The sequence below is a fragment of the Mercenaria mercenaria genome, chromosome 3 (assembly GCF_021730395.1).
Source record: "Mercenaria mercenaria strain notata chromosome 3, MADL_Memer_1, whole genome shotgun sequence".
NCBI lineage: Eukaryota > Metazoa > Mollusca > Bivalvia > Venerida > Veneridae > Mercenaria > Mercenaria mercenaria.
Genome location: NC_069363.1, coordinates 71,296,996 through 71,323,189, shown reverse-complemented (window position 1 = coordinate 71,323,189; position 26,194 = coordinate 71,296,996). Strand labels below are relative to the sequence as shown.

The window sequence follows — 26,194 nt, the reverse complement described above, 5'->3', positions numbered from 1 at the left end:
ACCAACGTTGTCATGGATGTTGTTTACAACAGCAGGAGCATTGTCTGTTCAAATCCATACCATGCTGCAAGATGTTATAAGAACGCACCATTACTAAAACGGAGCTGGTTATCTATAGTTTCACATTATACCAGGCTCCAGCTGTTGTTACCGAACCACAGCAACAGCAGAACATTCTATCGTAATACTGAGAATCGAGGGTTAAAGCCAGAACGGTAAATGTCCAATTTTCAAACAGTGGCGGAAAACGCAAAGAAAGTTTTTAGACAGATAAACTTTTTAATTGAATGGGAATATTAGGTATATTAGTTATATATATGTCAAACAATGTGTTATGAATATGGGAAGACTATAAAAGGACTTCTCACAATTAAATATGTTTTATAGTTAAAATTTGTAATCGATACAATCTGGCATACAACAAAATGCAAAATAATTCGAAGGTTCAATGTAGTTAAGTGCACTTAGTACTCTGAAAAATTGCAATAATGCTGATTTTATTGGGATGCCATAACGTCACAAGATGCACTTAAACAAAACTAACCAACCCTTTGACAGCGTGTGAAATTGGCTAAACAAACGCATACGACATCTGAAAATTTGAATGTCGTCCATTGCGAGACATAACGACATACGAAGACGAAAATTTTTGAATGTCGTCCATTTGCTCGACATACGACATACGACAATCGGACTTGCCCAAAAAATTTGAATGTCGTGCAAAGAAACGACATTGGCTTACGACTTTCAAACTTTGAAAAAAAATAGAATGTCGTTTCAGTGCGCGACATAATACGACATTCGAAAATTTTGAATTCATCCATTGCGCGACATACACATAACGAAATTCGAAAATTTTGAATGTCGTCCATTGCGCGACATAACGACATTCCGATCTTTGACTCAAAAAAAATGAATGTCGTTCAGTGCATGACATACGACATACGACATTCGAGAAAACAGTTGAATGTCGTTCAAAATACGACAATGAACAACTACATCGAACATTAGGCAAAAAAATTGAATGTCATTACATTTGTGCGACATACGACATTCGACTTTGACAAAACAATTTATGTCGTTCCGTGGGCGACATAGACATACGACATTCGAAAAAAGATGAAGACCGTGCAACAAACGACCTTGGACATACGACCTTCGAACTTTGACAAAAAAAATTGAATGTCGTTCAGTGTGCAACATATACAACAGACACATTGAAAATTTTTGAATGTCCTCCATTGCGCGACATACGACATTCGATCTTTGACAAAAAAAAAAATTGAATGTCGTACAAAAAATTTGGGGGGTGCGACATACGACATAACGACATTCTAACTTTGAACCAAAAATAATTGATGTCTATCATAGTGCACCATACACAATGACATTTTCGAATAGAACAAAAAAAATGAATGTCGTTCATGAGCGACATACGACATTAGAAAATGTTGAATGTCGAGCAGAAACCGACATTGACACAAAGACAATCGAACTTTGAACAATAAAAATTTGATATCGTTCCGCGCCGGCCATCGCAAACGACATTTGCAAAAAAGTTGAATGTCGATGCAAAAAGCGACATTGGACATACGACATTCTAAACATTGCCAAAAAGAAAATAATTGAATGTCGTTCCGGTAAGCGACATAGGACATTCGGAAAAAATTTTTAATGTCCGAGCAGAAAACGACCTTAGACATACGAAATTCGACTTTGACCAAAAAAAATTGAATGTCTATTCATTGTGCGACATACAACAGACGACATTCTCGAAAATTTTGATTGTCGCCCATAGCCGACATACCACATTCACATTGCCCAAAAAAATTAAATGTCGTTCCAGTGCGCGACATACGCCATTTGAAAAAAGTTGAATGTCGTGCAAAAAACATTGGACATACGACATGTCAGAAACTTTGACAAAGAAATATGAAAGACATATTTTGCACGACCGGAATTCATCTTTTACGAATGTATCGTAAGTCGTATGGTCATGCACTTAACGACAATCAAATTATTTTGTCAAAAATCGAATGTCTTCTATTCGTATGACGCGCACTGAACGACTTTCAAAATTATTCGAATGTCAAATGTCGTATTCCGCGCAATGGACGACATTCAAAAGTTCGAATGTCGTATACGTTTGATTAGCCCAACTTCACACAGCTCCCTATGACATGATTTACAAGGACTAAGGAAATATGTGCACTTAGTACAAATAGAAATGTTGGTAAAAGGTGTATAAAATTCCAGATAATGTTTAAACTTGTAATCACAATTACACCACACAAAAAGCTTCAACAATCCCTTCTAGATATTAGTAAAAGAATCTTTTTCCCCATCTGATTCAGTATATAGTAACCTCCCCCTAAAACAAAACAACTCTTGGTAGTTTGAACAACTCTTCAATATCAGAGATATCACTTACTTCCAACATTATGGTTCTGATAGTGCATGTCGACTGGCTGCATTTTCAGAATGAATATTCTTGAAGTTACTGATGGAATTCTAAAGATAATTGTTCCATCAGAAGCAAAGCTAGAGAAGTCCTCCCTTTTTTATATAATGGAACGTTTTGGCATTGTAGATCGGCAAGTAAATCAGATTTTATAGAAGCTGAGTTCCTTTCCGTGATGATTATCAGTTTTAATACAATGAAAAGTAGGTCCATAGAAACATATTCATTTCAGGTTTACCTTCTGTAAATGTTAACCTTTTAAGTTTTTTCCACTTTGCAGCCCTTTTTATCTTAGCCTTTTGGAATCATACGTAGCAATGCTCTTATGACACGAAAAACTCTCACTGGTAAATGTGGCTACAACAACAGCCAGACAAGGATTCTTTTTGTAATCTTTTGCTACCGAACCACCCGCCTACAGTTTGGTCCATGTTTAAACCTATAGTACTGATAGTACTGATAAAACTACTCTCATCCATAGATACACATATATCATGTTACAGTTGCTGCTACCGAACATAACTACAGCACGGCTGTTGCTATTAACCAGAAAAGATCCAGTGCATTGTTATTTATATTACGTCTTGTGTACCATGTTCAGCTGTTCTACTGTGGTCAGATAAAACTATATACTGATATAACGAGATGCTCCCAGCAGTTGTCATCAACTTTGACAATAGTTAGAGCAATGTTTTCAATAGAACACATATAAACTCTAAACCACACCAAACAGCCAAAACATAATTCATCAGTACCTACTGATATAAAAACAAGCCTCTTCCTGTTGTTATCAAACCATGACAACAGTTTAGGGCATGTTTATTCTATATTACTCTTATTTACCGTCCATCCAGCAGTTGTTGATCGAACCACGCCAACAGCCAGAACATCGTCATCTGTAAACAGATATATACCATGCTCTTCCTGTTGTTACCAAACCAAGACAACATTGGGGCATGGTTATCGATAGTACTCAAATTTGACCATGGACCTACAGATGTTATCAACCCATACAACAGCCAGAACAAGGTCATCTGTAAAATACGATATATACCCTGCATTTCTTCTGATGTTACTAAAGCATGACAACAGTTTGGGGGCATGTTATCTATAGTACCTTATTTACCATGCACCCACTGTTGTTTACTGAACCATAACAACACCGGAAACATGGTCATCTGTAATACAGATAAATACCATGCTCTTCCCGAACTTACCAAACCATGACAACAGATGGGGCATGGTTATCTAAGTACTCATATTTCCCCATGCACCACGTTGTTTACAGAGCCACAAACACAGCCGTAAAACCTGGTCATCTGTAATACTGATATAAACCATGCTCTATCCTGTTGTAACAAAACCATGACAACAGATCGAACATGGTTATTTATAGTACGCAAATATACCGTTCTCCTGCTGTTACCTACCAAACCACGACAAAGGTCAAATAATGGTTAACTAGATACTGATATATATCATGCTCCCGCTGTTATGTTACCAGACGCGTGACAATCTTGGGACATGGTATATTTTTTAGTACGCAATATATACCCTGCTTAAGCAGGATGCAATTACAGTTGGGTCATAGTAAACTAAGTAACTGAATATAAAACAAAAAAATTCTTCGTTTTGTCAAAACCAAGAGAAAAGTTAGGGTATAAGTACTAATATTACCGTATCTTAATCTGTTGCTGTCTTACCTAACCATAACAGTTATGGTCCTACTTAACGATAGTGCCTTATAAATACTAGTCTACCTGTGTTACTAAACCATGGTAAACAGAAACGGCATGTTATTTATAGAACCTGTATGGACCGTGCACAAGCATTTTGCTACAGAACCATCACTACAGTTTTGGCATGGATAAACTAAACAGTTCTGAAATTTTACAGCCCTCAGCTGATGCAACAGAAAACACGACAAACGGTTGGAGCATGGTGAGCTATAGTATGATATCTGGAAGTATCTAGGGGCCCGGTTACCCACAACTATGACCAGGAGTCAAGAGGACCTGATTACCGGAACCACTAGACATACACAGGCACATGCTAGAGGTCTGGTATCAATATGAATACTGAGAAATTACAAGAGCAACCATATATTTTATTCTATATAAATGGTTGACGATTTTGTAAAAATTAGATCTCGTATTTTCTCATAGCTTTAATGATTAGATGTATGGTAACTCACAGGAAACAGAAGCAATTATAATTCCTTAATCCCAGGGGGGGGGGGGTGGGGGGGTGGGTGGGGGGAGGGGAATCCCGGAGAAAACTAACGATTGCAGATTCGGCAAATAATTAGTAGTAACATGTACGCCGGAGATCGGATGCTTTGATATGTTCTCATTTTTGTTTTTTTCTTCTCGGAGACAGATGAATAATAATATAAACTGCATAACGTTTTCCTTCAGTAATTTAAAAAAGTTTTGTTCAATATTGTTGAATTCGTTTTAAACTGTTTGAGTAAATGATAACAGTGACTACCGAAAATCGCAGTTAAAATCTCATATTCATCCTATATATGCGTCGGAACCTGAGTGGAGAGCTTATAAAATACACCGCGTCCACTGTAAAGAACCACGTAAATTATACCTCTTTACTATTTTAATACAATATCGACGTCAACCTTTTACATGGCTTCCATGTGCGCGTCTATTACTCATAGACCTGTGATGGATCATGTCTCAAACCCATTTCATGACTGACCAGGTGTGAACACATATACGACGAGCACTTTCGCGACATTAAAATTTCGTGCGTCAAACCATGCCAATGGCCTGGCAGGCCCATGTTCACAAAACATTTTCCAGTCTCAGCTGATTTGATAATGAAACTTCATTGTCATTTATATCTAAATATCATTTTTTAAAAACTAAATTTTAAGCTAATAACTCTTTTTCAAGTGGCTATTCAGTATTGATGGCACTCTCAGTTGAAATTTACCTTGAGTTTTAAAAAAATTGATATTAAAATTTCCACAACTCAAACACAGCGTGAGTTCAAAAAATGTTTTGTGAACACGGGGCCTGAAGGCGGTGATCATGCCTTAAACGTGCATTCTTAAGCAAGGATATTCTGTTTTTTATAACGTAATCCTTTCGAAACTGTCGACTAACTTTCAAGTGCGATGAATGATTTGAGATAGAAAAATCGTACATGCGACATTGCAGGAAAAAGGTTCATTTTGCACGAGCAGCTCTGTCTCAAATGGAGATAAGCGAAATTGACAAATCTTTACACCCAGTGCCGACTCAGCGGCGCCAAAAATGAAGTCCTGTTATACTTTTAAAACACATCAGTGCGATTTTAAAATATAAGGCCATTAGAGTGGTAACTTTTCAGTGACAGCTCAGTATATATATAAAATTTAACCAAAACAAAACGAAATAAAAACTTTTTGACAATTAATCAAAACTTTACCAGCAATTGCCTTATAGAGCTCTACATTGGAATACAGTACATGGAACTAGTACATAGTATATTAAGTTGTCGAATTTGCGACGTATTTGGTTCCCCTGAGCAAAAAAAAATAAATACCTAATTCCTGTGACTAACCATGTGTTTAAAAAAAAAACAAATTTTGAAATCAACGTTCGTTATTAAAGATAAAATATAGTATCCCCGACATCTATTATGATCAAATATATACCGTTCTCAGTATTCTTATTGATTACCGGACCTCTAGCCTATCCATCTATGGGTTATCAAAGAGGTCCGGTTACTGGACCCCGAGTCACTTCCCTGATATATACCAAGACCGCTGTTAATATCTAACCAGGACAACAGTCCAGAGCATTGTTATCTAGAAATACTTCCATTATACCAAGTTCCAGCCTGATGCTTTTTGAAGCACGAAAATATGCGAAGATAATCTATGGTACTCACAATACCATGCACCAGCCGTAGCTATCGAACTACGAGAACACAAAGGGCATTGATTTACAGTACCTGACCATCAAAACATGCTTGTCTGCACTTACTAAAAGGCCTCAACAGACGGTAGGTCTAGTTGTACAACACTAATCATCTCAAAGATGTACAATTTTAAATTGTACATTTGTCAATACAGACAGTCATTTTCCACTTCCATATAAAACATAGAGAATTACATAGTTAACAAAGTGACAATGATATTTCCTTTCAAAGACTATTGCACACTAGAAGAAACCGTTATGAACAAACAAGACCAGACTGCACGGATGCGGTCAGTAAACCACTGCGGTATGTTTTCTCATGGCGCGCACAATCATTTAACTTTTTAGTGTCAACCCAATTTCCATTAATCAATGGAAGCAATTTATATGCGATTAGTGTTTATTATTTGGAAATTATCTGGAATTTAATTCACCTGGGGGGGGCCCCCCTCCCTTTTTTATCAACTAATTATTTACCAATTTGTTTGCTTTCATCGTGGGTGGAACTAAGGCTATACTTACGAAATAGAACATGTTCCTATTTGTAATCAAGACTTAAGATTTACGAAATCATACACATGGTTGATATTGGGTCTGTACATGTTAAAATTTTATGTTAAATTTAAAGGATTAATTTAAATGTTAAATTAACAAAAACCTACCGTCTGTTGAGGGCTTTACTGTTTCTGAATACTCTGAAAAACAGTCGGTAATATTTACTACTCTACTAATTGTTATATAAAATGTTATATAGCAGTTTCATTTCAATTCACCTATTGCCAGTTAAAACCACTTATCAACAACTTCATTACTTGAGCGGCTTCGACTCTGACAAACCCTAAAAAAAAATGAGCGAACATTGCACTCTAACAATAATTTTTCCTTTTTTTTTTTTTTTTACTTTCTACTGTGCTTTTAGGGTATAGCAGATCGCTAAACTATTTTCCATTCTCCAATTCAAAAAATTGAAATATAGTAGTTTTTTTTCTTATATTCAGACAGAAAACAGCTATTTTCTTTTCAAAACATATCAGCTTTTAAAGAGATTCACGTGTTTTTTTCTCTCCAAAGCCATTGTTACATATGCGCCGATTTTAGGGTTACAGGATCGCTTTGTCATTATCTCCTTATTATTTAAACTCCACATCTAAACAAACTTCCAATAATTTTTTTACTATAAAACAGATAATAATGTATTAACGCATTTCAAAACATTCAGCTTTTTAAATTTCTATCAAATACTTTTTCCTATCAATGATGTTTTTTTACATATCACAACTGATTTAGTCAGTAGAGGATAGCTTCAATTTTCATATTGATGACTATGGAAAAATAACAAAAAAAGCAAACATTTAAAATGTATGTCATGAGTGTCCCTGTTTGCATGCCAGTAAAAGAATGATATGAACAATTTATATAATAATTCCTTATCCCATTCTATGATGAACGAAACCGGAAAACGACAATTTTATCTAAAATATTTCTATGGGATCCAACATGTACGGGCTTAATTTTAGATGGGCTTATATTTACACGATAATTGCACATGCGCACTTTGGCAACCATGCGCGGCCTGTTTCGTTAGGCCCTCTCCCATTAACTAGCAGTCGTTTATAATCAGTTAGCGAGGTGTATAAAAACAAAGGTATGTTATTGATTTTTGTTCGCTCTGACGTCATCTGGAAAACAAAAAATAATTTCAAACCAACTAAAGTAGTTCCAGTAGTTTTATTATGTCTCCCCAGGAGAACAATATTGTTTTTGCCCTTCCGTTCGTCCTACGTCCTTCTGCCATCCGTACGTCACACTTCAGTCCGAGCAATAACTGTGAAACCATTTGATCTAGAACCTTCAAACATTCATAGGGTTGTAGGGCTGCTGAGTAGACGACCCCAATTGTTTTTGGGTCACTCCATCAAAGTCAAGGTCACAGGGGCCTAACATTGAAAACCATTTCCGAGCAATAACTAGAAGGAACCACTTGACCCAGAATGTTGAAACTTCATAGATGATTGGATCATGAAAGGGTAGATACCCCTAATGATGTTGGGGTCACCTCCGTCAAAGGGCAAGGTCACAGGGGCCTGACATAGAAAACCATTTCGATCAATAACTAGAGAACCCAGTTTGACCCAGAATGTTGAAACTTCATAGCTGATTGATCATGAGAGTAGATACCCCTATTTGATTTTGGGGTCACTCTGTCAAGGTCAAGGTCACAGGGGCTGTACCATTGAAAACCATTCTGACAATAACTAGAAGAACCACTTGACCCAGAATGTTGAAACTACATAGAATTAATGTACATGCCAAAGTAAGATGACCCCAATCGATTTTGGGGTCACTCCATTAAAGGTCAAGTCACAGTCCTAAACATTGAAAAACCATTCCGGTCAGTAACTTGAGAACCACTTGACCCAGAATGATGAAACTTAATAGGATGATTGGTCATAAAGAGTAGATGACCCCTAATGATTTTGGGGTCACTCTGTGAAAGGTCAAAGTCACAGGGGCCCGGACATTGAAAACCATTTCCGGTCAGTAGCTTGAGAACCACTTGACCCAGAATGATGAAACTTCGTAGGATGATTGGTCATGCAGAGTAGATGAACCCTAACGATTTTAGGGTCACTCTGTTAAAGGTCAAGGCCACAGGGGCCTGAACATGGAAAACCATTTCCAATCAATAACTTGAGAACCTCTCGACCCAAAATGTTGAAACTTCATAGGATGATTGTTCATGCAGAGTAAATGACCCTTATTGTTTTTGGGGTCACTCCGTTAAAAGTCAAGGTCACAGGGGCCTGAACAGTTCCGATCAATAACTTGAGAACCACTTGACCCAGAATGTTGAAACTTCATAGGATGATTGAACATGCAGAGTAGATGAACCCTATAGATTTTGGGGTCAGTCTATTAAAGGTCAAGGTCACAGTGGCCTGTTCATGTAAAATCATTCTTTGGAAATAACTTGAGAACCACTTGACCTACAATGTTGAAACTTAATAGGATGATTGGACATGCAGAGTAGATGACCCCTATTTATTTTGAGGTCACTTGATCAAAGGTCAAGGTCACTGGAGCCTGAACAGTGACTTGAAAACCACTAGGCCACGAGTGTTGAAATTTAGCGGGATGACTGGACATGCCAAGTAGATGATCCCTATTGCAGCCAACCATCAGTGTCTCTTTGACTTTCGCTCCTGACCCCTATTGACTTCTTGCCTATAGGACTTTGCATTGGGGGAGACATGTGCTTTTTTACAAAAGCATTTTCTAGTTAATGTTTATTTATAAAACTTAATCAGCCTCACGGCTGCACCACTCATAGCTGATTAAACTTTGTCAATACATATTAATAAACACTAACCTTTACTAAAATAGCATATAAACTGTTTATCAATTAATGGATTAGCGACAGAAACATATAAAGAAGCAAGTAAATATTACTTTGACTGTAATAAACATGTTAATCTGTCGGTGCTTTATACTTTTGTTATAAAGTTATATTCAAGTAGTTGTAGCGTTTACTTTGTTATAATATTTAATTTTTAATAAGTTAGCCCTTATCATGCTAGACACGACTGATACTGCCTTTGCGACCAGTTTAGATCATGATCAGCCTGCACATCCCTGCAGTCTGATCATGATCTACACTGTTCGCCATTCAGTCAGTATCTTTTTGGTAAACACCCCTTTTAACATGTAATGGTGCTGTCTAAATTGAAAGATGGACAAGTTCATTATAGAAATTTAGCAGGGTAAGGGTTAGTATAGACATGACTGACTAATTTTCTTCTTTTAATTATAATAGTCGTGCCAATGGCAAAATATTTACCTGTAATTCACTATATACCATGCTGCTTTAACCCTCATTTAATTATACGAAAAGGTGTTAATGGTTATAAATCACCTTTTCTGACTGACTGAAAACTAGGTGCTAAAAATTGAAAGTGACTTACATGTATCAACTGAAAGTTGACTGGCTGATGAAAGGAATTAATGAACGGTTTTAATAAAATTATCTTTTCAAAGGTTTATGAAAACGAAAATACATGTAGATAATTGCTAGAAAGAACTTATATATAACACAAGTAGTATATTTTTTATGTATACATGAGCATCTTCTTGTAAAGAAAAAACATCTAGTAAGGGTACACATTCTGTAATTTAGTTCTTGACCATCACTGGCAGGGAGACATGCTGTACCAGTTCTGAGACCAGCACAGATGTTGTCATGGGACGATTGTTTGTAATTAAGTACTCTTTAGGCCCCTATCTGTAAATACCAACACAACTACCAAATTTGTTTTGAGAACTAATATGGTCATAAATAAAGTCTGCAAGAAGAGGGGCTTAAAAAGGACCTAGTCTGTACTACAGAGCCCAAAATCATCCTACAGGTAAAGTAGTGTTACCATCACTTCAGATCTAAACTGGAACAAACACATAAACCAGGTCACTTCAACAGCTAGTCAAACACTTAACTTCATTAAGCGCAATATTCCCTCCAAACAGCAAAATATTAGGGAATTTGCCTACAAAACCCTCGTTAGACCACAACTAGAGTACTGCAGCTCAGTGTGGAGTCCACATACACAGCACAACATACATAAAATCGAGATGGTCCAACGCAGGGCCGCTCGATGGGTCACCAGTGACTACTCAAATTACAGCAGTGTCACACACATGTTAGAACAACTGGGGTGGCGTTCCCTTGCAAACAGAAGGAATGATGCCAGGCTACTGATGTTTTACAAGATTGTCCATGGACTGGTTGCAGTGCCAATGCCATCTTATATTTTACCTCCTACCCGGCTCACTAGACATATGCATTCCCTATCATTTCGGCACATTCAAACACCCTGTAATTATTACAAGTTCTCCTTCTATCCCGCTACCATCATACTCTGGAATTCTTTGCTGGCTGACATTGCTCAGGCACCTACCCTGGACCAGTTTAGGCAAGGGGTAAACAAGCTGGGCCAGGACTTCTGAGTGACCAGGCTGTTTTTAATCCTTTTACTGTACATTTCGCCTTTTTACTAGCACTATCAGCTTTGTCTCAAATTCTCACAAATACATTATGTATTACTTTATTTCTCCTGTACATTCCTGCTTTTAAACTCTTATGCACTGACGCGCACCTGCATAAAATACTCGCAAGGGTGTTATGCAGTATTTATAGATAGATAAGTTTGTTTTATGGGAGTGGCTAGAGAACCGGAATCGGTTCCCTAGACAGCGAACTTATTCGTCCGGAACCGGTTCTCTAGCCAAACTACCGTGCATAGGCTAGGAAACCGGAATTTTATTTCGATGCATAAAGCCGCAGAAAATCACTGTTTCTTTTGGTAAGTATCATGCATGTTTATTATCTTGATTCATTTTACCATTTCAGCAAGCCATGCCCTTTCATTTATTTGTGTTTACTGTGTCTCCAAAAGTATACTCACCGCATACTGTCCGCCATATTGGAATGATAAAACTAGTATGAATGAATGCGGAAATCGTCGGCATTGGAGCAAGCCGAAATAAACTTGAAATTTAAACTTAAAAGGTACAATAAAATAAAAGAAACAATTAAAAACAAATTAAGTAATTTCTGTTAATTTGTATTGATCACATATCTTAAAACGTGAAGTGCTGAAGTGTTACAAACCAGTATTTTAAATGATCAAAGAATCCGCAGGAAGTTTTAATTGGAATTAAATTAGTTTGTACATGTATAAACATGTAATGACACTAATAGAAATCAATATTATTTCATATTTAAACAATTTAAACGTAGTACATGTTTAAAGCAAATAACATTTAAAAAACAAGAGGACCATGATGGTCCTGAATCGCTCACCTATCCCCACATGACCCAGTGTTGAACTGAGTATGACGTCATTATTTCTATTATTTGACATAGTGACCTAGTTTTTGAGCACATGTGACCTAGATATCATCAAGATAAAAAATTCTGACCAATTTTCATGAAAATCCATTGAAAAATATGGCCTCTAGAGAGGTCACAAGGTTTTTCTATTATTTGACCTAATGGCCTAGTTTTTGAAGGCACGTGACCCACTTTTAAACTTGACCTAGATATCATCAAGGTGAACATTCTCACCAATTTTCATGAAGATCTCTTGAAAAATATGGCCTCTAGGGAGGTCACAAGGTTTTTCTATTTTTCGACCTACTGACCTAGTTTTTGACCGCACATGACTCAGTTACAAATCTGACCTAGATATCATCAAGCTGAACATTCTCACCAATTTTCATGAAGATCCGGTGAGAAATATGGCCTCTAGAGAGGTCACAAGGTTTTTTCTATTTTTAGACCTACTGACCTAGTTTTTAACCCCACGTGACCCAGTTTCGAACTTGACTTAGATATCATCAAGGTGAACATTCTGACCAATAATCATGAAGATCTCATGAAAAATATGGCCTCTAGAGAGGTCACAAGGTTTTTCTATTTTTAGATCTACTGACCTAGTTTTTAAACCCACGTGACCCAGTTTCGAACTTGAACCAGATATCTTCAAGGTTAACACTCTGACCAATTTTCATGAAGATCCATTGAAAAATATCGCCTCTAGAGGTCACAAGGTTTTCCTATTTTTAGACCTACTGACCTAGTTTTTGACCGCACGTGACCCAGTTTCGAACTTGACCTAGATATCATCAAGGTGAACATTCTGACCAATTTTCATGAAGATCCATTGAGAAATATGGCCTCTAGAGAGGTCACAAGGTTTTTCTATTTTTAGATCTACTGACCTAGTTTTTGACCCCACATGACCCAGTTTCGAACTTGACCTAGATATCATCAAGATGAACATTCTGACCAATATTCATGAAGATCTCATGAAAAATATGGCCTCTAGAGAGGTCACAAGGTTTTTCTATTTTTAGATCTACTGACCTAGTTTTTAACCCCACGTGACCCAGTTTCGAACTTGACCTAGATATCATCAAGATGAACATTCTGACCAATTTTCATGAAGATCCATTGAGAAATATGGCCTCTAGAGAGGTCACAAGGTTTTTCTATTTTTAGACCTAATGACCTAATTTTTGACCCTACGTGACCCAGTTTCGAACTTGACTTAGATATCATCAAGATAAACATTCTGACCAATATTCATGAAGATCTCATGAAAAATATGGCCTCTAGAGAGGTCACAAGGTTTTTCTATTTTTAGACCTACTGACCTAGTTTTTGAACCCACGTGACCCAGTTTCGAACTTGACCTAGATATCATCAAGGTGAACATTCTGACCAATTTTCATGAAGCTCTTATGAAATATATGGCCTCTAGAGAGGTCACAAGGTTTTTCTATTTTTAGACCTACTGACCTAGTTTTTGAAGGCACGTGACCCAGTTTCGAACTTGACCTAGATATCATCAAGATGAACATTCTGACCAAATTTCATAAAGATCCCATGAAAAATGTGACCTCTAGAGTGGTCACAAGCAAAAGTTTACGGACGCACGGACGGACGACGGACGACGGACACCGCGCGATCACAAAAGCTCACCTTGTCACTTTGTGACAGGTGAGCTAAAAATACAAAAAACAACAAAAAAAACATCAAAGTAGTTCGTACTAGTTTGTATCATTACAATATGGCGGACACGGTATGCGGCGGTACACTTTTGGAGACAGTAAACGCAGATAAATGCAAGGGCATGGTAAAATTAATTAAGATAATAATATGCATGACACTTACCAAGAAAACAAGTGGATTTCGGCAGCATTATGCATAGAAACAAAATTCCGGTTCCCTAGCCTATGGTATTTTGCTTAGAGAACCGGTTCCGGACGAATAAATTCGCTGTCTAGGGAACCGATTCCGGTTCTCCTAAGCCACTGCCTTATTTTATATAGGAATGATCGCCGTGATGTCACACATTAACATCTGTTAATCTGGGGGTGTGCAAAACAAATGTTTTTACATTGTGTATGGGATCAGAATTTTTAATTCTTGATAACTTTTAGCTCATGAGTTATGGATTTTCAAAATTCAAAAAGTTTTGAAACACTTACACTTTTCATATTCAAATATCTTTTCAAAATGAATAACCGTTTTAAATGACATATCGATATAATAGCGGCGGAATGATGTTCAAAACCGGGTGTCAGACGTTTCACCCCCAAGACTGTTCCTCCCAAGACTTTTCACCCCCTATTTGCTTTTATTATTAAATATTATTATAATGTTTTTTGGGGGGAGGGGGTTGTATAGTTATTAATAATTCAATATGTATTATAATTAGGTTAAAACATTAAAAAAATATTTTATGATGTTTGTTAGTAGAGATGACCATAAACTTTAAACATAAGTTATTTACAAGGTTGTCTTTTAATCCATTTGTTTGTTCAATGATTGAAAATGTGACTTTGATGATTAACAGATTAAAGGTACTTTTGATAATAGTTACAAAACTAAAAAAAAATATTTTAATCTATTTGTTTGATGTCCAGTGATTGAAAAAAAATAAAAGTACTTTTGATAATAATAACTACAAAGTAAAATATTTTATTGATGTTAAAATTAGCCTTGTTGTTCAACGTTTGAAAGTTTGCTATCAATTAACAGTGTTGTGGCAACAAAAAAATACACTGCTAAAAGCCGCTATCAAATAATTTACATCATAGTATAGAAATATCTAAGTATATGCAAATTTTGTACAATAAATTATCAATGGTAAAAAATAAGTTTGAATAAAAAAATGACCCATTTTTCTTGTTTGTTATATTGTGAGAAAAATAATTTATATAAGTCAATCAAGTGTTAGAAGATTAATGATTTGGATGATTAAAACAAACTTTGGGGATTTTCGGAATTTAATTAATTTTGTCCAAATATTATGCTGATTTTGCGTAGGAAATAAGCAATAAATCTACTGTGGAAAAAAATGTTATATTAAAATTGTTTATAGCGCACATCGTTTGTTGTTGACAACTTAATTGTTAGTTTTTGTTATCCTTTATTGGCAAGTGATGCAAGATACATTAAGTCTATCAACCGTTAATTAATTGGCAGCATTCTCTTGCATGTTTTAGTATATTGGTCCTTAAAATGATAAACTGTACATGTTCAAGTTATATCAATAGATTATCTAATAAGTCAAAATGGTTTGATGAATCTTGTTACATATAGCAAAAAATAATTTCAAGAAAGCAAGAAATACATTTTGCGAAAGACAAAAATGAGGAAAATGGAATTAATTTTACAAGCATGCGTACTAAGTATAATAGAATAAGAAACAAGAGGGCCAAGATGGCCCTAGGTCGCTCACCTAAGAAACACTCCATAACAGTGTAAAACATGTTTGACCTACTGATTTCATGGAAACAAATATTCTGACCAATTTTCATTAAGATTGGACCAAAAAATTGGTCTCTTGCGATAAAACAAGCATTTTCTTAGATATGACCTAGTTTTTGACCCTAGATGACCCATGTTCAAACTCGACCTAGATTTTATCAAGGCAATCATTCTGACCAAAATTCATGAAGATCAACTGAAAAATACAGCCTCTATCACATACAGAAGTTTTTTCTTTGATTTGACCAAGTGACCTAGTTTTTGACCTCAGATGACCCATATTCAAATTCGACCTAGATTTCATTAAGGCAATCAACTTGACCAAATTTCATAAATATCAACTGAAAAAAACAGTCTCTATCGCATACACAAGATTTTTCTTTAATTTGACCTAGTGACCTAGTTTTTGACCTCAGATAACCCATATTCAAAACCGACCTAGTTTTCATCAAGGCAATCACTCTGACCAAATTTCATGAAGATCAATTGAAAAATACATCCTCTATTGCATACACAATGTTTTTCTTCGATTTGACCTAGTGACCTAGTTTTTGACCCCAGATGACCCATTTTCGAAATCAGCCTAGATTTTATCAAGGTAATCATTCTGGCTAAATTTCATGAAGATCAGTTGAAAAATACAGCCTCTATTGCATACACAAGGTTTTTCTTTGATTTGACCTAGTGACCTAGTTTTTGACCCAGATGACCCATTTTCGAACTTGGTCTAAATTTCATCAAGGCAATCATTCTGACTAAAATTCATGAAGATCAATTGAAAAATACAGCCTCTATCGCATACACAAGGTTTTTACGTGATATGACCTAGTGACCTAGTTTTTGACCCCAGATGACCCATTTTCGAACTCGGCCTAGATTTCATCAAGGTTATCATTCTGACCAAAATTCATGAAGATCAATTGAAAAATACCGCCTCTATCGCATACACAAGGTTTTTCTTTGATTTGACCTAGTGACCTAGTTTTTGACCCGAGATGACCCATTTTCGAACTCGGCCTAGATTTCATCAAGGCAATCATTCTGACCAATATTCATGAAGATCAATTGAAAAATACAGCCTGTATCGCATACACAAGGTTTTTCTTTGATTTGACCTAGTGACCTAGTTTTTGACCCGAGATGACCCATTTTCGAACTCAGCCTAGATTTCATCAAGGTTATCATTCTGACCAATATTCATGAAGAAGAATTGAAAAATACAGCCTCTATCGCATACACAAGGTTTTTCTTTGATTTGACCTAGTGACCTAGTTTTTGACCCGAGATGACCCATTTTCGAACTCGGCCTAGATTTCATCAAGGTTATCATTCTGACCAACATTCATGAAGATTAATTGAAAAATACCACCTCTATCGCATACACAAGGTTTTTCTTTGATTTGACCTAGTGACCTAGTTTTTGTTCCGAGATGACACATTTTCGAACTCGGCCTAGATTTCATCAAAGTTATCATTCTGACCAATATTCATGAAGATTAAATGAAAAATACAGCCTCTATCGCATACACAAGGTTTTTCTTTGATTTGACCTAGTGACCTAGTTTTTGACCCGAGATGACCCATTTTCGAACTCGGCCTAGATTTCATCAAGGTTATCATTCTGACCAATATTCATGAAGATTAATTGAAAAATACAGCCTCTATCGCATACACAAGCTAAATGTTGACAGACGACGGACGACAGACGACAGACGACGGACGACGGACGCCGGACATCGAGCGATCAGAAAAACTCACCTGAGCATTGCTCAGGTGAGCTAAAAAAGGATAAATATGGTAAGCTGCTGGCTCCGTTTACTGAATTCGAATGAAAACTCACTACAAAAAAGAATTTATCATATGCTGCGTAACGATGCAAACAATAACATTATTGTACATATAATAATTCAAACTGGGCGTTTCAAATAACAAGAGCTGTCCGTAAGACAGCCAAGCTCGACTATTCGAAATATTGTCACAGAAGCAGGAAATTATTACCCAAAATGTTAAATATCAAAAGAGTTTTAAGTTCGAAACGGGACATAATTTGACCAAAATGCATATCAGTTATGGGACTTGATGCTATCAACTAGTTTAATAACCCCGAAGAAACATGTGAAGTTTCAATTCCATATCTGCATTAGTTTTGGAGATAGTAACTTGCATGTAAAACTTTAACCAGAATTTTCTAAGTCCAAAAGGGGACATAATTTGCTCAAAATACATGTTAAGAGTTATGGAACTTGACCCAGTGAGGTTGGTAACTGACCTAGAAAAAGAATAAATAAGTTTCAAAGCTATATGCCTTTTGGTAATAGCTGTATGTACTTGTACGCAAAACTTTAACCAGGATTTTGTAAGTCCAAAAGGGGGCATAATTTGCCCAAAATACATGTCAGAGTTATGGGACTTGATTCTATCAACTAGTTTTATAACCCCGAAGACACATGTGAAGTTTCAATTTAATATCTGCATTAGTTTTGGAGATAGTAACTTGCATGTAAAACTTTAACCAGGATTTTCTAAGTCCAAAAGGGGGCATAATTTGCTCAAAATACATGTCAGAGTTATGGGACTTGGCCCAGTGAGGTAGGTAATTGATCTAGAAAAAGAAAAAATAAGTTTCAAATCAATATGCCTTTTAGTAATAGCTGTATGTACTTGCACGCAAAACTTTAACCAGAATTTTCTAAGTCCAAAAGGGGGCATAATTTGGCCAAAATACATGTCAGAGTTATGGGACTTGACCCAGTGAGGTAGGTAATTGATCTAGAAAAAGAAAAAATAAGTTTCAAATCTATATGCCTTTTAGTAATAGCTGTATGTACTTGCACGCAAAACTTTAACCAAAATTTTCTAAGTACAAAAGGGGGCATAATTTGGCCAAAATGAAGGTCAGAGTTATGGGACTTGGTGCTATCAACTAGTTTTATAACCCCAAAGACACATGTGAAGTTTCAATTCAATATCTGCATTAGTTTTGGAGATAGTAACTTGCATGTAAAACTTTAACCAGAATTTTCTAAGTCCAAAAGGGGGCATAATTTGCTCAAAATACATGTTAGAGTTATGGAACTTGACCCAGTGAGGTTGGTAATTGACCTAGAAAAAGAATAAATAAGTTTCAAAGCTATATGCCTTTAAATGATAGCTGTATGTACTTGCATGCAAAAACTTAACCAAGGTGTGACGCCGACGCCGACGCCGACGCCGACGCCAGGGTGAGTAGAATAGCTAGACTATTCTTCGAATAGTCGAGCTAAAAATGCTGTTATAAAACCTGGGATTGTCGGATATATGGATAAGTCAAGACAGTAACAGTAATTCTTCATCTACAGAGAATATTGGACAATTAATATCAAACTTGATATGCTAACATTAACAATTCTCAAGGATTACTCTTATAGTAGATTTAAACATTCCTTAATCTTAAAAATTACTTAAATATAATTGAAGAAACTAGAAATGTGTCCATGGGACACAGATGCCCCCACTACATGACAAAGGACATAATTTTTTTCCTAGGTCAGGGAACATAACTCATACAAGACTGAATGAATCTGGACGCGAAACCCCAGGTACACAACTGCACATGCTGACCAATGTTCCTGTAAACTTTAGTGACTCTAGGTCAAATACTTTTGGAGCTAGGCGCGACACAACATTAAAATGACCAATTTTTAACTAAGTCAGGGGCCATAACTCCTACATGACTGAATGAATCCAGACGCGAAACCCCAGGTGCACAACTGCACATGCTGACCAACATTCCTGTAAACTTTGGTGACTCTACATCAAATACTTTTGGAGCTAGGCGCGACACAACATTAAAATGACCAATTTTTTACTAAGTCAGGAGCCATAACTCCTACAAGACTTAATGAATCCGGACGCGAAACCCAGATGCACAACTACACATGCTGATCAACATTCCTGTAAAGTTTTGTGACTCTCTATCAAATACTTTTGGAGCTACGTGCGACACAACACTAAAATGACCAATTTTTACAAAGTCAGGGGCCATAACTCCTACATGACTGAATGAATCCGGACGCAAAACCCCAGGTGCACAACAACACATGCTGATCAACATTCCTGTAAAGTTTTGTGACTCTACGTCAAATACTTTTGGAGCTAGGCGCGACACAACTTTTTCGGAAGGACGGACGGACAAGAGCAAATCTATATGCCCCCCACCCCACAACAGTGGGGGCATAAAAAATTTCGAATTGCGCTTAGCAGATTTAGAATATCATTTTTAAACATAATTTTGAAATAGTAAGAGGTAGATATAACAACATGGATCAAAATGATATAAAATGTAGATTTTGTAATCTTAGTTCTTTAGAAAATGAATATCACTTTCTTCTTGTATGTCCATTGTATAAAAAATTACGAAGAAAATGTTTAAAACCAATGTTACTGTAGATGGCCCACTCTGTAAATCTGATAATCTGATGTCTACGGAAAATAGGAAGGAATTACTGAATATGTCAAAATTCATTTATTTTGCAAATAAACTTCTTTAAAGACAAGATATTGAAAGTTTCATTTTTGAAGCAACATCATTTTTGAGTGATGAGTATGATTTTGTTTGTTTTTTGATTTCCATAAGATCAGTCAAGGTTTAGATTAATTAAAGTTTAATATACTACAGGTTAGCCAGTTAATCCATTTATATTTTAACACTTATTCCTGTCAATCAAAAGGTGTTGATTAAATCACAACAACTATGAAGAGAGTAAAATATTGACTATTTCTGTCAATCAAAATGTGTTGATTAAAAATACCGGAAATCCCCGTCTGGTATGCAAGAAAATGTAGCGCTATAACACCTCTTAATATTTTGGCAAATTAGTATTGTTGTCACAAAGAAAATAACTTTTCTTGTTGAAAGTGTATATGTATCGTCTGCTAGTCGTGAAGTAAAGACATGTAGCCTTAATCAGTGGGGGAAACTTCCCGATAGGGAAATCGGGACTTCCCCTTTTTTGTTACTATATTAAGACATTTTTGCCCGTTCGGGAAACAAAATTGCTGTTTTTTAATAGGGTCAGAAAAATTTATCAGTGCATAAGGATATTCAAGTTACAGAGATAATGATAATATCAATGTACACAAGAACTGTTGTTCTAAAATTCTACCGTTCAGAATATCTTTAAACGGTCTTGTTATTTTTTATTTGTCATCCGAAATAAGCATATTTGCTCAATCTTTGCTCAAAGCCTGCATTTCCCGAATTAGAAATGCAATTTCCCAATTGGGAAATGCAGCAGTTTACTGTTTAACTCTTGATTTCCCATTCAGGAAATGTTTAAAGAGGCACCACAAAATAACTGTATTCTTTTGTGTTTCCCTGATGGTAATTATACATGCTTTGCATGAAGAAAATAAGAAATGACAAGTATCTAGTAAAGAATTGACAGTGACAGATTTTAGGCCAAGAGGATGTGTTAAATGTTTTAACATTTCATTTAATGACTGTAGCAATATGTACAGAAATCAGTGTATTAAGTTATATTTCAATCACATTTTGTTTTTACGTTGTATTATAATTATTTAGCTATATATTTGAAACTATGCTGAAAACAGATCGACTGAAGAACTTTGCAGATGAAGTTGTCAAAACACATTTATTCAGGAAAGGCCTTAATTGTCCAGCTGAGAACTTGTAGTATAGCTGTATATTACCTGTATTTTAAGAAAGATTTTCACAAAGTTTTCGAGAGTGAAAAAAGTAGGTCACTAGGTTGTGGTGGGTCTTTAAACAAAAGCGAGTAATAATAACTATTTTTATTGAAATTCTGGAAACAAAACATTTACACAAAACTCAAGGCGTGTATTCTCTGTATAATACTGTTGCATATCTTCATTCATTCTTTAGCCTGTACAAACAACTCTCAATTAATTTGTAAACTGCTTCCTTTGACTGATTATTGCTCTCTTCAGTTAGTCTTTCAGTGGATGTTACATACACAGGACCTCTATGATATTTCATTGTCAAAGAAAACTTGGTGATTAACTGTTGCAAAGTTGGTAAAAGTTATGAGATATGAAACCAGAATCAAATTAATCTCATAACCTTTCTTCCTTAAAAACTGTCTCCATATAAAATTTCATTTTCAAACTAATTCATTTTTGTATCCATACAGGTTTTATAATGATCTTTAGGTTCCATACTTAACACTTGCTCATGCATATACAACTGATTTGGATTTTTTCACCTTTTATATCAATGTATGTATCCCTCTGCAAAAGGGACGTTATTGTTCTTAATGGCCTCCCTGACATATGGTAATGATCCAAAAGGAAATATTGTTAGCATCTGCCAAGATTTGCGATTATATCAACAGAGTTTAGCACAATTTAAAGCTTTTTTTACCTACACATAATCAAAACAGCAAGACTTTTTAAACAGGGTTCAAAGTTTAGTTAAAAAATCATGTTCATTTCAAAGTGACCTAAAGGTGTAACAACCCAATCAAATTCAAAGATATATTTTGACCTGCAGTACCACGAATGGAGTCGCTACATTTTGTCATGTATAAGCTTATCTGCACATATGGTAAACTGTCACACAATACCGAGAAATACCCAATGCCGATTCTATTTTGGTTTCTTGTGACATAATATATTTTTCAACACCAGCTTCTAAACCATTTCTACGATAAAGTACAAGTCTAACTGAATCATATGAGCTGCAGTCCAAAGGTAAAGCATATAAAATGTGTTATTTTTTTGGTCGCAAAATTTTGTCAGTTTGATAAAATCTGTAAAACGATTGATCGATGCAGTCACTAACACCAGTGACATGACTGTGTGTCTGCATTTGCTCTTCATAAACATTTTTTTTTACAATATTGTCCGAACTTTTATATAACTCCCCATAGTTGATGTCATATATACTGTTTATAATATTAGTAACATGTCTCCATGAAGCATTCAACTTCTTGTCAGATTTTCCCATTAATTATTATCAAAAGCTACTATACAGTCAACATTTAGGAAATGTAATGACGTTAAGTGTTCTGAGACAGTTGTTGGATAATTGAGAGAAGGACCTAACTTTGCGTTCAGATTTATGACAAATTTACTCTGTGCAGCTTCATACTGAATTAGGTTCCAAATAAAAGACAAAGTTGCTACTAAGTAAGAGTTACATAAACTGTAAATATGTTCAATTGCAATGCATTTGTTAAGTAAACAAGGCTTAGTGCCAATATCTGAAGTAACGCCCCCTAAAAAGGCAATAATAGCTTTACTCCGCTTCCATTTATATACTTTCAAGTTGAGCTGCCTTAACAAATACACATCTTTGTACATGGAAGATAGTATTTTAGAGTCATCTATTACAGATTTTGCTTCTGATTTTCCAACGGGGAAACGGCTTCCAGAGCAGATAGAGATCTAGGTATAAAAAGGTTTAATATTTTTAGACATCATCAACTGGAACGAAATACCTTAAATATTTTACCCAATACTAAAACAATCCCATTAAAATGTTATTTTTATCAGAGCATAATTTTATTATGTTATATTCTATATTTCTGTGGTCCCAAAGCCCTTTTATTCGCTTAAAAGACATTTTTTTATATTGATTTGATCAAACCTGAATGATTTTTCATCGCAGATATCAACACCTAGTAGTCATAAATTAACATTACTTTTTAAAAAAAAATATCTTGGATAAAGAAAACAGATTTGAAAAAGAATCAATCAGTAAAAAGTTTTGAGGCAATACGAGCCAACCCTAGTAAATTATGGTTTGTTTTTCTCAAGAAAATAATATATAGCAAAAACAGTCATAAAGAAAACAAACTTCTTATTTCAGCTAACAATAGTAGTACGATCTACATTTTCTATACCCCCACACATTTATGTAGAGGGCATATATTGTTGCTGCTGTGACAGTGTCTGTATGTATGTCAGTCCGTCAGACCGTACGTCCCGAAATGTTGTGTGTCCAACTCCTCTCACACAACAAGCCTGATTTGCTGTTTTGCTTCATACTTTCACAGAATGAACAAGCTAGATGTGCAGATATCCATAAAGGAAGAATTGTTTTTCCGCAGCTATTTTTACTGCAGTTATAGCCCTTTGATGTTTTTTTTTTACTATATGGAATGTAGAGAAAAGTCTTGTGTGTCCAACCTCTTCCATGCTATTAGCCTGATTTGCATCAAACGTTCACAGATGAACAAATCTGATGTGCAGATGTCCGTAAAGTGAATGTTTTACTGCAGTTATGGCACCTCAAAAGTTTTTGCTATACAGACAGTATGTGGGGCATCTGTTTTCTATGGACACAGTTCTAGTCCTTTGTAAGTTTGTATCTCCATAACCACTGATTGAAATGGATTGGAACTTCACACACTTGCTCACTGTACAGGTTTTGTAAATTTTGCATTTTTTACAAAATTATGTCTATTTTTCAACTTTGATAGGATTTTTTTGCTTAGGTTTTTACCTCAGAGTGCTCTAGTTTAAAACAGGTAATAAACAATGCACAAACAGACTGAAATGTCAATGGCTTTTGTATGCTATGTTTCATTGTTCATACAAAATGAATGACTGGTCTATAAGTTCTCAAAATGCAAATAATGATTTCACTTCTTACATTAGAAAAACATACTCAGTATGATGGCAATAGACCCGTACTAATGGCTTTAAGGTAAAATTTACATTTCTACATCATTTGAAAAGGAAACTCTATTATAAAATTAGCCAGTTATTTAAAGAACAGCAGTTCGGATCTGAGAAAATTATGGTAAATTGTATATAAGCTGCAACTATACAACTTGATCACAGCATTTGCAATGTATGTAATTCTGATATGACAGTGATCTTTATATCTGTAGTTATATCGCTATTACTTATATTTGCCCATGATACCAAGACTCTGTTTGTGTTTCTATGCTGCTGTTGTTGAGTATTGTTCATCTTTGCAAATTCTATACAATGGCATCAACGACTTTGTATATTTCACTTGTATACGTTTCTCCGTATTCCAATACTTCTGGCATTGCTAATATTTCAGACAGAATAAATGAAATGGGTTAGAGGTTTTTTTAAGCAAAATTATATCCAGCACTTTTGGAAGCCATTTACCTTTCCCAAACGGGAAATTGCATTTCTAATTCGGGAAATGCATATTTTGCACTAACTCTAAGTAGAAGTGCCAACTTTCGAAGACAATAAAAAGATAACAAAATCATTAAAACAAATTCTGAACGGTAGAATTTTAGAACTACATTTCTTCTGTACAATGGTACCATAAATATTTCTGTAACTTGAAAATCCTTATGCACTGATCAGTTTTTCTGACCCTATTAAAAAACTGTGATTTTGTTTCCCAAACGGGAAAAAATGTCTTAATATAGTAACAAAAAAGGGGAAGTCCCGATTTCCCGATTGGGAAGTTTCCCCCAATGTTAATTTTAAACCCTCCAGAGGGACCTCTCTTGCACATGCGCATTAAAACGGAAGCCCCGCCAGTGAACCTTCGGGTAGGATTTCCATGATAATTATACTCAAATGATTACCTGTGAAAAAATGAACTTGATAAACTTCTCCAAAACAAGCATCTGTATGATTAGGCACAAAAAATAAGTACACAAATCGTGAAAATAGAGCGTTGCGGGCGGGTGTCCGGGGACTACTGCTGTTCAGGGACTACTGCTGTCCGGGGACTACTCGCATGCCAGTAAAGTAATAAATTATCTTCATAAATGCCCTAACAACCCCAACAAAATATAATAAAATGATTTTAAATATCAAATGACAAAATATTTCACGATATTTTCAGTTTATATTGAAAATTGAGGGTGAAAAGTCTAGGGTTTGTAAAATTGGGGGTGAAAAGTCTTGGGATGAAATGTCTTGAGGGTGAAATGTCTAGGGGAGGAAAAGTCTTGGGAGTGAAACGTCTGGAATTCTTCAAAACCTACTGGCTAATAGACCACAACCAAATAAAACCCTTTCTATGTAATTCTAAAACTACGTACACTTTCAGTATTTTGTGCAGCAAACGATCCTTTAAAACTGTTACAAGATACAAAAGACTTTGACATATTTGTTGTTGTTGTTATTGTTGATGTTTTGGTTCGACTGGTCCCCTCATTCAGAAAGGGAACCAGATTAGCAGTGTTCGTTCAGATACCACTAAAAGCCGTCGCGTCACGCGTTTAGGCTAGCCGCTATATACCAATAAAAGAAATTAATTATTCTTTGTTATCCCCCGACGAAGTCGAAGGAATATAGTTTTGGCGTTGTCGGTCCTTCCGTCCGTCTTTCCGTCCGTCCATCTGTCCAGATTTACAGTCAACTCGTCCTCTAGTCAACTCGTCCTCCAGTCAAGTCGTCCCCGATTTGGTCATTTCGTCCCCCTCGGCGATTTCAAATTGGTCATTTCGTCCCCTTTTTTTTGCCCCCCATTTTTAAACGTATTTTTGAAAAAATTATCATACTAAGATAAATGAAGTC

General features: G+C 35.7%; 1 protein-coding gene across 2 annotated transcripts in view; it reads right to left on the bottom strand.

The window, feature by feature from the left end:
- Nucleotides 1-25,857, bottom strand: part of LOC123524441 (E3 ubiquitin-protein ligase TRIM23-like) — a 199,447-nt gene extending 173,590 nt beyond the window's left edge. For both annotated transcript variants that reach the window (XM_045302646.2, XM_053539898.1), the window contains exon 1: nt 25,717-25,857. In XM_045302646.2, coding sequence (XP_045158581.1) covers nt 25,717-25,782 — 66 coding nt within the window. In that variant the 5' untranslated portion in view covers nt 25,783-25,857. The remainder of the gene's footprint in view (nt 1-25,716) is intronic.
- Between the last annotated feature and the right edge of the window lie 337 nt (nt 25,858-26,194).